At 38.7% G+C, this 15,160-nt stretch overlaps 1 protein-coding gene across 9 annotated transcripts; it reads left to right on the top strand.

Moving 5' to 3' along the window:
* The first annotated feature begins 3,242 nt into the window (after nucleotides 1-3,242).
* Nucleotides 3,243-11,766, top strand: LOC148869566 (homeobox protein knotted-1-like 3). 9 transcript variants are annotated; one of them, XR_016107118.1, is made up of 7 exons: nucleotides 3,272-4,699; nucleotides 8,526-8,646; nucleotides 10,580-10,773; nucleotides 10,853-10,984; nucleotides 11,061-11,197; nucleotides 11,284-11,390; nucleotides 11,478-11,766. XR_016107118.1 is itself a non-coding variant. In XM_088969193.1 (6 exons), the coding sequence occupies exons 1-6, from the start codon at nucleotides 3,887-3,889 to the stop codon at nucleotides 11,310-11,312; spliced, it is 1,437 nt and encodes a 478-aa protein (XP_088825319.1). In that variant the 5' UTR covers nucleotides 3,243-3,886; the 3' UTR covers nucleotides 11,313-11,766. The 9 variants fall into 9 exon arrangements, 3 of the variants coding, with proteins under 3 accessions (XP_088825319.1, XP_088825320.1, XP_088825321.1); XR_016107117.1 differs by having other exon boundaries at nucleotides 11,284-11,406; XR_016107116.1 differs by having other exon boundaries at nucleotides 11,276-11,390.
* The last annotated feature ends 3,394 nt before the right edge of the window (nucleotides 11,767-15,160 follow it).

Raw genomic sequence — 15,160 nt, 5'->3', positions numbered from 1 at the left:
TGTGTTCCTGCTGTGATTTGTTCAGTTCAGCCATGAGCCATCAGCCATGGTGTAGGTGTGACATCATATGCGACTGTTAAAAACATGGAACCATACTCACATCCTTGGATTCTTTCCTACATAAGTCTGTTCCCTACATGAGCTGGTCAGGCTGTTCGTACCTTTTACTTATCTTGATAGAAACCCATTTTAAAGCTCAACAAAGAGGTTGAGTTTACTCCAACTCTACCCAACAACAGTTGGCACTACTCCTAAATCCTCCTACCAAAAGTAAGATCAAAGGCATCATGGACATTGAGTATGAAGTTTTGTTGAATATTAACTCCCACTTCTGGAGGCTTAGATATATGTTCATTCGAAGGAAAGAAGCTACCCAATGTCATTTAGGTGGACCCTTTAACTTTCCCTTTATTTTTTGGAAGATGGGTAGTTGAGAGAGAGAGAGAGAGAGAGAGAGAGAGAGGTGGGGAAGGGGTTAGGGTTGCAATTATACTGATTGAACAGAGAAGGTAAGGATTTGCAAGTTGTGGTCTTCAAGGGACCACTGACAAGTACCAATTGAGTTGGTTATGCAAAAAGAGGACTGAGTGGGGGGTTGTAAAGGAACACAAGGCATAAGGTGAAAGAAGGTTGCCTTTAAAAAGGCATCCTAGATTGAGCTCTCACCAAGCTTGGCCACAAAATTTATCCCATCTATGCTCAAACATGAACAAAATCAAGATGATTCCCTTTCTCTCAATCTTCTCATCTGATCTCATCTACATGAATAAAGCATCAAAGTAGGACCTACTTATCCAATCAATGTCATTATGTCTCTAAAACTACTATAGAACATTTTATCATTGCCACTTTGAGAAAACTTCTGTTCATACATTTCCCTCCAATATGGTAAGAGTTGGCCCCTCATTGTTTTTTCTTTTACTTGTACAATCATTTACATACAAATGCTGCTCTTTGAAAGGATGCATTGAGTACAAACAGCCCCTCAAAAAGAAAATTCAATAATAGAGTCCAAAAAGCATGTTCTTACCTGTGAACTTGCTATCAACCATTGGATTCACATCTCCTTTGCTTCAGCTTCTACCATCACCTCCTTTCTATGCACATCCAATGGTCTACATCTCGTTTGCATGTGAGAACATGCTTTTTAAATTATTTCGATAAGGAAACGGGAGTGTTACGCATGTAGATAAGGTGCACATCGACTCGTCATGGGGTTACACCCTTGTCATGCGCAATCAAATGTGACAATTGCATCCATAAAGAGTTCAGCAATAAGGATTAGGGTTTATGATGCCCCAAAAGATGTGCTGAAAACTATACATGTACTAAGTTTGACAATGGTGGTCAAAACCAAAGAATTTTTCTCTCCCTTTAATCTTAAGAGGAGAATATCTTACCATGCATTAGGAACATCTCTCGTATTTATAAATTATTATTCATGGGAAATGTTGACACACTCGGTGAGTAGCAGATCAGGTCTCTTAAAGCACACAAAGCAGGTGCTTCAATCTATTCTACACACATGTGGAGTTATGCCCAAAGTTGTTTTAGATTGAAGCATTGTCTCCTGCTTTGTGTGCTTTAAGGCTCTTCTCCTAGGACTGTGCAAGTTTTGGCCTTTCTTCCCAAATCCAATCACCCCACTTTTTTTTATAAAACCATCACCCAAGAAGACAAGAGACATAAAAAGGTTGGAGGAAGACTTTATTACATGATTTATTCCTAACTCCATACAAAAAGCCCATAGTATTAATTTAAATTTTAACTTATCTTATTTTAATTTAATATCAATAAAAATCTTGACCTACCAAACAACACCCTTTTTTTTATAAAAATAATTATTGTATTCTAATAGAAGAGATGACACCCTTTTTTTTATTACGTTTTCTGTGGTAACCATTCCACTGTTATTCTGTTGTTTCTGGTGTACTTATCTGGGACCCACATGGGGATACATAGCTCATGCCCACTCATAGCCTAAATCAAGATGCTCTTAATCAAATATAAAACTTTGGCTCTACCTGGTCGGAGAATATGCATCCGATCAAATGCTTTTAGTAATTAATTTTAGGGTTTTACTTAGGGTTTCGGAATCGGTCATTCTCCCTTTTTTTAATTTGTAAATCAATTAATGAAGAGGTGGTCGGACGCATTCGTCCGACCATCGTAGCAGCGAAATAAAAGCTCCTCGGTCAATAGATACCTAATCATGGGAACAAACTTTCTATGTATTGACACGTGTGGCGACAAAATCCGTTCGGGTCGAAACTGGAGGGTATTTTCGTAATAATGTTTTAAAAGAGGACTGACGCTGAAATAAGTATGCACGCGTGGCGCGAGAAAAGGATTGACACGAGACATTTAACTTCCAATCGTGAACAAGTATGCTGGTGTGGGACCCGAGACGTGAGATTCGATCTTTTCCTTCCCTTGATCTCTGTCAAAGTACATAAATACCCTCCTCAATCACTTTTCCACGAGTTTCACGGGGCTTGCACAGGAAAAGATCAACTGTAAAATTACCAAATAAATCCTACGAGACGAAATAGTCCTGCTCGTGCCGTAAATACCGCTTTTTAACCAGAATGGTAATCCGTACTAGGGAACTCTGTCGTCAATATAATACCAGAAAGGGCATTTCAGGTAATTTTGCCAAGGGTGGACCAGAATGGAAACATCTAGCTTGAAAAGGTATACGGGTAACATAGGGGTATTTTCGTAAGCGAAAGACTTTACGTTGTACGTACAATTTTTCATTTTGTCTCGATAATTTTTTTTTAATTTCAAAATTATTTTTCGGCGAAAAGATTTTATTATCGTCGGGTTGACGGCAGAAGCAACAAGTAGGCTGGGGACCATCTAAAAAGGAGACACATGGCAGTCGAAACGATCTGGAACAGTAACTCGGGTGGTCCCCACAATTTGGCAGTATAGGAAAGGTGGGGACCACCTGCTTTCGGCCTATGCATAAGGTAGAGTGGGGGGACCACGAAACGAGCGTGATTAAGCCGGCGGCGCCTCAGACAGCAAAAGTAGGGTGGGGAAGGGGAGTCAAAATTTCCGAGAGGTCCGAAACGCCGGATGCTTTGGTCCACGTGTCTAATTCTTATTCGCTGTACCAAGGCGCATGCTCCAGCATGGTCCCCACAAATGGTCCACGCGATCAAGACTTGCCGCGTGTCCATCGGACGGATTAGAACGCCCTTGTTTGCGAGTGGCGGAGAGACAAGCAACGTAATAACTCGATAGCCTTTTCCCGGGTGTTTTTAACATTTCTCGTGTCGCGGTCGACGACCGGTTGACAACCGACTGTAGCCCGTCGTCCTCCCGACGACCGGCTGGGTTGCAGATCGACGCTTACCGGCATTAGTTCTGCATCATCAAAGACATCTCCAAGAACATCGAAGCACATACACAGCCACGTGTATAAATCTCTAACCGTTCAATCTAGTAACTCGATCATCGCGTCGAACGTGGATCGATAAAGGCCCCCGCCAAAAAGTGCTTTTGTCAATCCTTTTGTCACGTAGACTTATATAACTCGGCGGCGTCGGTAGCCGTATATGCATTCTCCATCTTAACTCTAGTATTCAGTACTCACCGAAAAGTGGTTTTACGAGCAGTTTTCCACCTCGGACCACCCGTAAAACCGCTTTCCGATGTTACTATACGTTTGCTAAGGTGTAACTTCTCTCTCCAGGACTCTCTCTCTCTCTCTCTCTCTGCATGGTACCTATATATATATATATTCGTTCTCTATATGTATATAAGGTAATTCTTCCCTCGCTTGGTCGTTCGCTATCTCGTTGAAGCTCTCTCTCTCTCTCTCTCTGGCGTGAAAAATCGGATAAAGATGAAATTGTTGCAGTGAAAACGCTAAGAGATGGCGTTTCACAATCATCTCTCGCATGAGATGGCGCTGCAGCATTTCACAGAGCAGCATTTGGGGGAAAATACAGCGGTTTTAAGGAGTATGATACCGGAACAACTAGGACAGACTTCGTCGGACGGGGCCGTAGGAACTGGGAAAGAACAAAAGGATATACAGAGATTGATGATGGAGACGGCGGGGAAGCCACAGCAGCAACAACCACAACCAACACATTTAGGTGGTGGAGGAAGTGGAGGTGGACCGACGTGGCTACACAGCGCAATTCTCCGGCAGCAGAACCAGTATGTTGATGGGAGTTTTCTACACTTACAGACCAATTCAGACTCGGCGACATCTGCCGCTTCGAACCAGTGGCTACCAAGGCCGATTCTTCAACGGAACACTAGCGATGTCGGTGGCGGTGACGATATCCCGGTGTCAAGCGACTCGATGATTGCCGCCGCGATGTCGCACGGTTCAGCTGATTTGAACACTAATAATGACAATAGGAACAGTGGTAGCAACCAAAATCAAGGGAACAATAGCGGTGGTGGAGAGTTGGCCGAGAGCGAAGCTGGCGGTGGAGGGGACGGCGTTGGTACTTGGCAGAATGCAAGGTATAAAGCTGATATTTTGGCGCATCCGCTTTACGAGCAGTTGCTTTCGGCGCACGTTGCGTGCCTGCGCATTGCGACTCCAGTCGATCAGTTGCCAAGGATTGATGCGCAGCTTGCGCAGTCGCAGCATGTCGTCGCCAAGTATTCAGTGCTTGGACATGGTAATCAGCAACTTGTAGGCGACGATAAGGAGCTTGATCAGTTTATGGTTAGGTTCTATACTCTGCTCTTCTTTCTCTGTTTCTTTGCTTTGTTGTGATTTGTTTTCTATCTTTTCTTTTTGTGATATGTTTGATTTATGAGATTGAACCCAAAAAGGTATTATTTTGTTTAGTATTGATTGTTTCTCCGGAGTCTTTCATCGGAACTCAGATTTTTTTATCTTGATGTTCTTCGAGGGCCTCCAATTACGACCTTGTTTTAGGTTGTCATGATAAATTCAGATACGTTGCTAATTTGGAAAATGGTGTTTGTCTTTCTGAAGAAATGGAATGTTAATTATGAGGTAACTTAACAGAATGAAGGAAGTTGGAGTCTTGAATCATTCATTTTCTGCTTCTTGATCTCTCTGGCACTCTTTTTTCGTTGGAGGATGAAGTGGTTAAAATGGAAGATGTTTTATCAGTTGAATATTGATCCAGCTAGCATTTTTATATGCTTTCAGCATTATGATTCTCCTAAGATGAAGTAGAGAGTCCAGTATTTCAGGGACGCAAATGCCTTTGATGAAGTGATCCGTTCCAAAATCTAGATGATTTGCTAGATATGGTTTAATGTATAACGTGTCCAGTTGAGGAGAGCGTAGAAACTGAACATTCTTCAACGAGTCTTGTTGGCACCTTGTTGTATGGCAGCAAAGGATTAAGAGGCAAGGAAATTAGGTGCATCCTCTTTCATCTGAACTGAGTGTTATATACCTTTATGGTTGGAAACTTAAATGAATTTAGGATTACCAGTCAAGTGGGAAGGAAAAAACCTATACATGTAGTGGAGGAAGTGGTCCTAAGTCCAAACATGAAGGAAGGCAACGTGGTGCAGGCTCTAAACAAGTTCAACAGATTGCACTAGAAATCAATCTCTCAACTTCCTATGCTCAGCAATTTTCCCAAGAAATTTCAGAAAATATGCAGCAGTTAGAATCTGTCTCATTAAATATTTGAGGTACTTCTGAAGGAAATTTCATTTTCAATAGCCACGGAATTTCTGGTAGGTGACTTTCAACTAGTTAACCTCTTGAATGATTTCTGGTAGGTGACTTTCAACTAGTTTACCTCTTGAATGATTTCTGGTAGGTGACTTTCAACTAGTTTACCTCTTGAATGATTTCTGGTGGGTGATTTTCAACTAGGTTGCCTCTTGAATGGGGAGTTTCCCATTTAGAAACTCGAACAAATGTTGCAAAACTAAGGAAATGAGGAAGACAGACATGGTTGAATTACTTGGTTGCCCCAGAAATCTGGTTGAATAAGCTTTGAAAAAAATGAGGAAGGTAGTATGTTGACATTGGAACACATGAAATTTGGCAATATGCAGATGATGAATTTGATCCATGGCAAAGCAATATACTTATCTCTAAAGATTTGAATAGAGTATTGGATAGGCTGGAAGCCAAATTAAGAGTTTGCCAAAGCAGAGATGAAATGACACGAGAAGAAAAGGTTTGAAATTCAAATCCTGTAGTAACACCATAACTAGATTTCATAGATTGCAATTTATTCTCCTCCTCTGTTTTATACTTAAGTGCATTTTAGTGCCCATTCTGAGATAGAAAAATGATACTTCTACAATTTTTTTGAGGCTTGTTGTTTCAAACCGAAAATAATTTGGGGATTCAAAAGTTTTAAGCCTTTCCAGAATTAAATTTAGGTATTTAATGATATTTCTTGTTATGCGTTCAGTTATCTTTTATTATTTATTTCTTATAGATAGTTTCTACATAAGCACTACTAGATACCCCCTCCTCAAAACCCATGTACATGGGTACCAAAAGGAAAGGCAAATAAAAACCGCTTTATAGTGATTTTATTTTGTATGATTCTGTGAAATTTTCCTTTAGAATTTTAATTATCTTGAGGAAGACTTGTTTTCCAAGGGAAATCTTTTCATATTTAACTACATTACTTAATAGAAAATTTGGTCTGTTGGTGAACTTGGTGCTTGAGTTTTAAGATTTATTTCATATGACAGAAATTGTTTATTGGTCAAGTGGAATTCAATTTGGATCCTTGAAGGTGTTCAGTTCTTGAGTCTTGATAGAATCTCTGGTTTTTTCCCGGTTATTAGGTTTTGACTGCTCCAAATGTATTAGATTTCTGTCCCCATGTTATATTTCTTGATATATTGTATCCCATAAGCCTGGACCATTTTAATGAATCAATAAAATAAATTCAATTAACAGATAAAAGAAATCATATTATGATTCCAATATTATGCTGGGGATAGAAAAAGAAAGGAGAACTCAATCAGAAAATGTGGATAAAACATTGCATTGGAGATGATTAGAAATGAATATGATGGAACATAAAAAATGTTGCAACTGTGGATAAACATTTTCATGATATACTATAATTATTAATATTGTAAGGAGATTTTTTTCTCTGTGCTTGCTGGGGTTGGCATTTCTTTTTTGTTTTTCTGCCCCTTGGGCTTATCTAATGATCTTGGTCCTCAGTATCGTTTCTCATGAATTAACATCTCTTTTCATGGAGGATTGTCTTCCTACTTTTATATTATTACGAAATAAATCTTATCAAAATGAAAAAGGAAAAAGAAAATCTATTGACAGATTGATGCATGGTGGTCAATTATAAAGCCACATGAACTTCCGAGGCAGATAACTGACATGGTTAAAACCAGTGACTAGATCCTTAAAGTGCAAAACATTGAATCTTATCGAAACTAAATGATGTTTTTTATCATTGTCTGATGGATTTGGGGTGTCAATTGCTTGGCTTGACTCATACCAAATTAATGTGTTCCTAAGCTCTGTCAAATGCATCCTTGCTGATTTGGCCATGACTACAATTGCTATCATTGTTACTCAGTGTGCATCACTCTAATGCTTGAACACCCGACTGGAACTCTAAGCACTGCAAAACATTTTATGTGGTAGTCTTTGAAATTTCATGAAAGTAAGCAAAATATCATGGTTGATGCATAAACTTGTGCAATTGAGCAACTGGAAGAAGATATCAATTAAACAAAACCAACTCGGATGTGCAATAATGTCCAAGGCCACAAACCATAAAAAGAAAAAAGAAAAATAACAAAGAAAAAGAGAATGTGGATCTAGAAAATGTTTGTTATAACCAACTTGGATGCTGTTTCAAGGCTATGCAATCTTAATTGATTAGACCTTTCCAGGACTATCTTTCCATAATCTCTGGTCAGGATATGGTACTAGACTGAGTGCAGAAAAATGGTGCCACGGTGCTATATTCTGACATGAAAAAGTAGGTAAAAATATTGGTGTTGTATTCTCAGCATAGGTTTCAAGGTTTTTGTTTTAACTAAAGCTCTGGCTTTCTTAATGTTTGCTGTCTGAAATCCTCTAATCAATGTTTGTAGAGGTGTTTGATGTTCAAGCAACAAGGTGTGCCTCGACAAGGGGCATTGCCGAAGTGCCACAAGGTTCAAGTCTGAAGTGTAAGGTGCTAATGAAGCAAGAGAAGATGCATGCATTTTTTACATCTTAAGTAAAGCATGTGCCTAATGAACATTTATACATGGCCCTCAGCTTGCCTTCTTTTTTCTTCGGAAAATTTCATCTATATAATAATGATATTTAGTTGTTTTGTCCTCCTTTCATTTAATGATCAAATTAGGCATATATAAATTTGTACTGATTAGAAGAAAAGGTTTATATAAAATTCCCCATCTATACCATGGCTTGTGTTATAAGCATCACGTGTATGCTATGGTTGTATTGATGCATTTATCCCAATTCTATTTTAAATCTGACAAGCTTTTGTTTAGATACCTTAAATAATCATTTTGTCAGATTTTTCATTATCTTCTCCTTCTTTGCCATGTAGACACATTATGTTTTACTGCTGTGTTCCTTCAAAGAACAACTGCAGCAGCATGTTCGTGTCCATGCAATGGAAGCAGTAATGGCTTGCTGGGAGATTGAGCAGTCTCTACAAAGCCTAACAGGTGACCTTCATTTATAGTATTCATCTCTACTCTTTGATGGATTGCAAGTAACATAAGAATAGTATGTTGTAGGGGTTATAAAACATTTTCTAATATGAGACTTTTCTTTTTCTTATTTCATGTTCATGGTGCTTTTAGTTGTTTGCGATTCATAGTTGATAGTTTATGCTTTAATTGCTATTCCACCCACTTGTACCTCTAAATAATTTCCTGTTGAACCAGTATCAGCATTCCCGAATATAGGAATTTATTCTTAGTTTTTACGTAGCCAAATATCCTTCTTAAATGTTCCCAACTCACGCACAATTCTTAGTTTTTACGTAGCCAAGGATCCTCCTCTGGTTAATTGGCATTGTTCCTTTAGTGGTTTATTGTGTTTGATGTGTTTTGTTTATGTTAGAGCCAACTCTTTGGAAATCCCTCTTAGATGTATATTTTTTTTAATGTGTTCTCTTACAAATAACATTTAAAGTTCTAGACTCCTAGTCTATATAAAGAATGAGAACATCTTTTACACTACAATGGAGAAAGTACATGATCAGTGTATGTTTTATGGCATTTTCCTACTGATTATTATGGTATTAATTGCAATTGATGATTCACATTTTATTTATATAATTTCTAATTGTTCAACTGGATCTATTCGACATTTTTACCATTACTATAACTTCTATGTAGTGTACACTTTCCGTATGGTAATTTGATTAAACTATCACATTAGTTTCAATAGAAGCAATAGCCAGTAAAAACTCTTTATAAAGTGTTCTCAGCATCATTTTTTAGGTACATGGTACTTGGTTAGAAGGTTGGTAGGGGATACAGGAGAAAGAAAGGGTAGGGAGGTTCACGGTGGGGCCCACTAGACATCCTGTGAAATTCAATTTGCTGCTCTGTGATTTTGAATTGGGAGCTGTGGTGAGGGAGAGATGCCTTAAGAGTGTTGCAACTAGTTCATTATCATGCAGAATATCATTGTGGAAGTTCTTTGGTGTTAAAGTTCTTAAATTACCTCAAGACTACTATTAAAGAATCATGATGAATTGAAGGATGTAGTTTAGATTAAGTGGTGCTCCTTGTTATTTATTTATTTTTGTTTCATTTCCTTTGGGTTTGCTGGTATAATAGTTTGTATGGCTATCTAGAAGATTTGGATAAAAAATAAGAAAGAGCTTGATGAAGGTAGGGACAAGTAAGGAATTCATTTTATGATTCTCCTTCCCTTTAGATTTTCAGTTTGTATTCCTTACTAGTCTTTTATACGACATAATTCTACTTGGGTTTGCTTCTTTTAATACATAAATAAAACTGTCATATTTTGAAATTATTTAACAATGGATATGACACTAAACAGAATGGAATGGTAAAACAGGATTCATGTAGCTGACCTCATATAGTTGGGAGAAGGTGTAGATGATGATGATGTTTTCAAATGAATAAATAAACAAAACATGGAGAATCTATGTTGAAATAGTTGAGCCAAAATTATTTATCAAAAAAAGAATATTTTAGCCTATATATATATATATTTTATTTATTTATGATTTTGAGTCTTTGAGGTTGTATTAGAGGCCTTTTCCTTGAGCTTCATTTGCAGCCCTTAGGGCATAACCCATTCATGCCTTGGAATAATGCATCCACTCATTTCCAAAGTATGGTTTCCAGTTCTTGTTCTTGGGTTCTTAATTACAACTTCTCAAGATAGTGTTTCTCTACTTTCTTTCTTGTTGGGGTTGCTTGTCAACTTTTAGTTTTATTTGTCTTGTATCCCAGTTTAGTGGAAGATGCTGATTGAATTCTTTACATTTTGGTTCTTACTGTAAAGCATCATCCGGTGATTTTCTTGACCAGTCAATTCAACATGTTCTTTTGTGAACAGTTCCTAATGATCAACAATTTTTTCTATTGAAATTTTCTTATCATGTTACATGAACAGGTGTCTCGCCAGGTGAAGGCACAGGTGCAACAATGTCAGACGATGATGATGATCAGGCAGATAGTGATCCCAACTTGTTTGATGGAGGTTTGGATGGGCCAGACAGCATGGGTTTTGGTCCTCTTATTCCAACCGAGAGTGAGAGGTCCTTGATGGAGCGTGTCAGGCAAGAGCTGAAGCATGAATTGAAACAGGTAAGGTCACAGGGTTAAAATATTTGGTAATGTGCTATTGTGCTTGTTTAAGGTTGCTTATCAACAATCCATCTTTTAGGGTTACAAGGAGAAAATTGTGGATATAAGGGAGGAGATTCTACGCAAGAGAAGAGCAGGAAAGCTCCCTGGGGACACCACCTCTCTCTTGAAAGCCTGGTGGCAGTCTCATTCCAAGTGGCCATACCCAACGGTGAGTGTGGCTTGCCTTGGTATTGTAACTCAACTGGCTTTATCAAATTTTTTACTGGGTTTCTGGATTATTGCAGGAGGAGGACAAGGCAAGGTTGGTACAAGAAACAGGCTTGCAATTAAAGCAGATTAATAACTGGTTCATCAACCAAAGAAAGAGAAACTGGCATAGTAACCCATCATCATCCACGGCTCTTAAGAGCAAGCGCAAGAGGTATGTCAACTGAGTTGTCTGAAGGTTCCAAACTTGATTATTTCATGGACTTCTGCCAACTTAATTTTGAAAAAGAAGTAATGCAGGTGAAAACAGTGGTGAACGCTTCATGTAGATGATGTGCCCAGGACCCAAACCTTGATGATTCCTCCATTCTTTGCAATTCAATGGGTGGTAAACATCAAAATACAAAGTAATGCATATAAATGGTACGGAATATGGCTGCTGCTTGGCAAATACTGCAGGGTTCAACATTGAGGTATTTGTTTTGCTTTTACAGAAAGGGCTAATGTAGTGAGGCAGCAATTATATAGTTACAATTGATTGGATTGAACACCAATCGCTGCCAATTGACAGGTACGCCTGAAGTCAACTTAGGTATCTACAATACATGTATCATTATTTGCATTAAGAGGTTCAAGTTTAAGAATATATATTGGATCAGAAGCTACCTAGATCTTTCTCCTTTTTTTCTCCTTTTTTCCCCTCAACTGCATTGGCAGATTTAAGATTTTTATTTTATATATTTGTGAATAAGAAATATTACAGGCTGTGGGTGTACAGTGCAATAATTTCTTGCATTATGCTCCTAAGTGTTTTACTAGTGACCTTTGCATGTTTAGCAATCTTCTGTAGAGGTAACTGCAGCCAAATACAGGGATGAATTCGACAGTCTGCCAGCCAAAGAAAAGAGAACAACTCACATACACTACTTGCATTCTCTCCCACTTCTCCCATTTTATCCTTATCTGGGGGTAGTGCCATTTAAGCATTCTCTCGCTGTAGCACAAATGCAAGACTCAGCAGTGAATTCATGAAAAGAAAAGCATACAAAGGATCAAACCAATTTCTTTGGCAAAGAACAATTACACCTCTACTCTGGCCCCTGTGCTGTTAAGGATTCCGGACATGCATGGTGTCATTGCTAGGGGGTGCTGCTTGTGGTCTAACCCACTTTACAAAACTACATGTCAAACTATTACAGCAGGAATGGAATGGTTGTCTATAATGCCCAAAGTTCAATGTGCTGCCAATTTGGAGACTGAGGAAAAATATTGCGTAGTTTAGTAGGTGCATTAATAACCCATGTTAATCCAAACAAGAAGGATTGGTATTTTGGAGTTGTAGCCAACTAGCCATCAATGAGCCTTATAGTACAAATGCAAATTTTGGGCTGTCATGCATGACGGCGTGGGACGTTCAAATCTGAGGGCAGCCACTTTGTGTGAAAAAAAGTTTGGACCATATCCAATGTACCCCTCCCAAGACCCCAGATAGCTGGACCAATATTGGGTATTGGCCTTTTTATCAGTTCTGAATTCTGATAAGACTCGGAGAATGCATCCATTGGGGTTGGGGTTGAGAGCGGGCATGTCATGAGCCTTATACCAGCAGAAAGCAGCTTGGAAATGGTCGAACTTGTCTTCCAATGTTGGCCCTAAATCTGAATAGAGGATGGTAGTGTCAGGTTGGTGCATGCCATGAGCTTTATACCAGCAGAAACAGCTTGGAAATGGTGCAACAACTTTATCTTACAATGTTGGTCCCAGGCCTGAATAAGGGATGGGATGGGATGGTAGTGTCAAGTTGGCAGCCTACATTGAAACTTCTTGTCTAGCCCTTAGGAATATGGATCCTGAATTGTCATTTTCATTTCATTATCTTGCTTTGATAGTTCATGGTAAGAGACATCTCGATGTAACTCCTTCAATTATTCTGGTTTTAACAAAGGAGGGGATTGGATAGGATGTTGCAAGTATGAATATTGTATGATTGAAGGGCAAATGGAGAGGTTCATGAGAATACCAGTTATAAAAAAGAAAATATTATAAAATTGCTACGAGTCCAATAATGTTGTACATGTACAGCCAAGTTTTAGACAATAATGAAAACACAAAAAAAAAAAAAAAAAGTGTGACGGAAGTCTATACGTAAGGAAGAGTGAAAAAAAATCACAGAATATAGAATCTGAAGAGTCTTTACGTAAAAATCCAGTAATAATCTCAGTCGATGATAAAACCAGGGAAAGAAGATTAAGACAGTTTTGGCTGTACGCAAGAAGGAGAACATTCACATTTCACACCAGTAGTAAAATGGACACGAAATGAGGTAGTTGACATGATTTAATGGGTCCAAAAGTTAAACAATAAATATAGCAATAAACAGATGAGAATGGCCATGCAGTTACAAAGATGATAATATCCAATACGAGGAACAGTAGATTTACGCATGTAATGCGACCAAAGAAGCTAGGCCCCAAAGTGATTACGTCCTCTACTGAAACAACGCTCGTACTGAATAAAATGACAGTTGAGAAAGAAAAGGGTAAAGTGTAAGGCCAAAAAGAAGTTGACCGTCTTCGATAGCTATTACAGCATCAGTCCCTCAATAATTGAACTACGTAGGTAGCGTAGCCACTTCAATCCAAGTTTACCACTGTTCTTTCAAACGGTTACTTGGATTTGGATCTCTCCTTGCCGTATGACCCACTATTTATTTCAGCCGTGGTCCAGGTTTTGTTTGAGACTTGAGATCAGTGGGGAGTTGGGGACTCTCTGATTGGGCATCTATTGCTAGCCCCAGTGCACATGGGGACCCAAAGAATGTCCCACTGGGGGCCCAGAAGTCAGAAGCATTTCCACGTGCTGCCCACATTCATGTAGGCTGTAGCAGGTTTCGACCTAACAGCAAGAGCGTCGTTTTGCTCTGGTGAAATCTGAGAGCTAACAAAATCGGAAAGCTAACAGATAGAGTTGGAAGATTCCAGCACATCAAGATACAGAGGTGACGTGGATGAGAGCACAAGTAAGTTATCAGTACGAGAGATGATAGGTCCCGAGTGTCCTGATTTGGACAGTGTGGTGATGGTCAAGGACAACAGGACCCTCACCTACACCCCAGCTGAAATACGACTAGTGAAAGTGTGCTCAAGGTAGACTGCTGCATTTATGATAGGCCCCCCCACCACATAAGAGATTTAATAGACAAAAAGCCAGCTTGGTTTGAAATTTGATGCATCACCTGTTGGTTATATCATCCAATTGGCTTGATTTTGGGTGATGAAGTCTGCATGTTAGAAATTGAAGACTTTGGATTAACAGTTTATATTGTACCGTACATACTAGACCTTAATAGGGGTACAAGTAGAGGGTACCCGATTTGAAGAGTCTACATTAATAGGCCTGTGCTTTTGGGCTGGGCTCATTCAAAATTTATCTAATATCCAAGCAAGGTTCAAAGCATCGATATACTTCATATTCAAAAATTGAGTACTAGGTGCTGATAGGTATGGACAATCATGCATTGTGATATTTTGAAATTTATTCTCAACCCAAGCTAGGCGGTGTCTGGTATCGATGCCATTTTTTCAGTAATGACCTTTTATTTGGTACCACTTTTTTAGAAAAAATATTGTTCCAGACCATTTCTTGAAAATCAGGAAAGTGTGATCTGAAGAAACGTCAAATTGAACGTTTTCTCAGAAAAAGCCCATTATTGCTAGTGGTGCAATGATGTGGCATCATCTTCGACTTTGGATAATATAGACCAATGCTGAAAGCGGTTCTACAGCACTGGTACCAAACAAAACCAGTGCTGTTTTGCCAGAAAATAGCCTATATGGCAGCATTGATGCCAAAAAAAAAAAAGGATAATTTTTTCAAAGAAAACGGTGCAACAAACTCTCATGCATACAGCACTGTTTTCTCAGAAAACATCTCTGAAGCAACGACATCGATTCCCAACACCATCCTAATCAAAGTTGTGCCCCTAATTTTTAAAAGTTTTTCTTTATTTATTGGGTTTTTATTGATTCTTCCACCTCAAAAATTTTCATGAATTTGTATAATTAAGAACAGTGACATGTGGGGGAATTTATCACAACTCAACGGGTACTATAGCATAAATAGGGATTTGGAACAAGACCAATAAAATTTTCTAAGGGGAGCAAACCATAAATTTCTC

Source organism: Nelumbo lutea, chromosome 2, assembly GCF_056320005.1.
Source record: "Nelumbo lutea isolate HS-2025 chromosome 2, American lotus-T2T, whole genome shotgun sequence".
NCBI lineage: Eukaryota > Viridiplantae > Streptophyta > Magnoliopsida > Proteales > Nelumbonaceae > Nelumbo > Nelumbo lutea.
The sequence above is the reverse complement of the archived record's forward strand: the minus strand, read 5'-3'. Positions and strand labels throughout refer to the sequence as shown.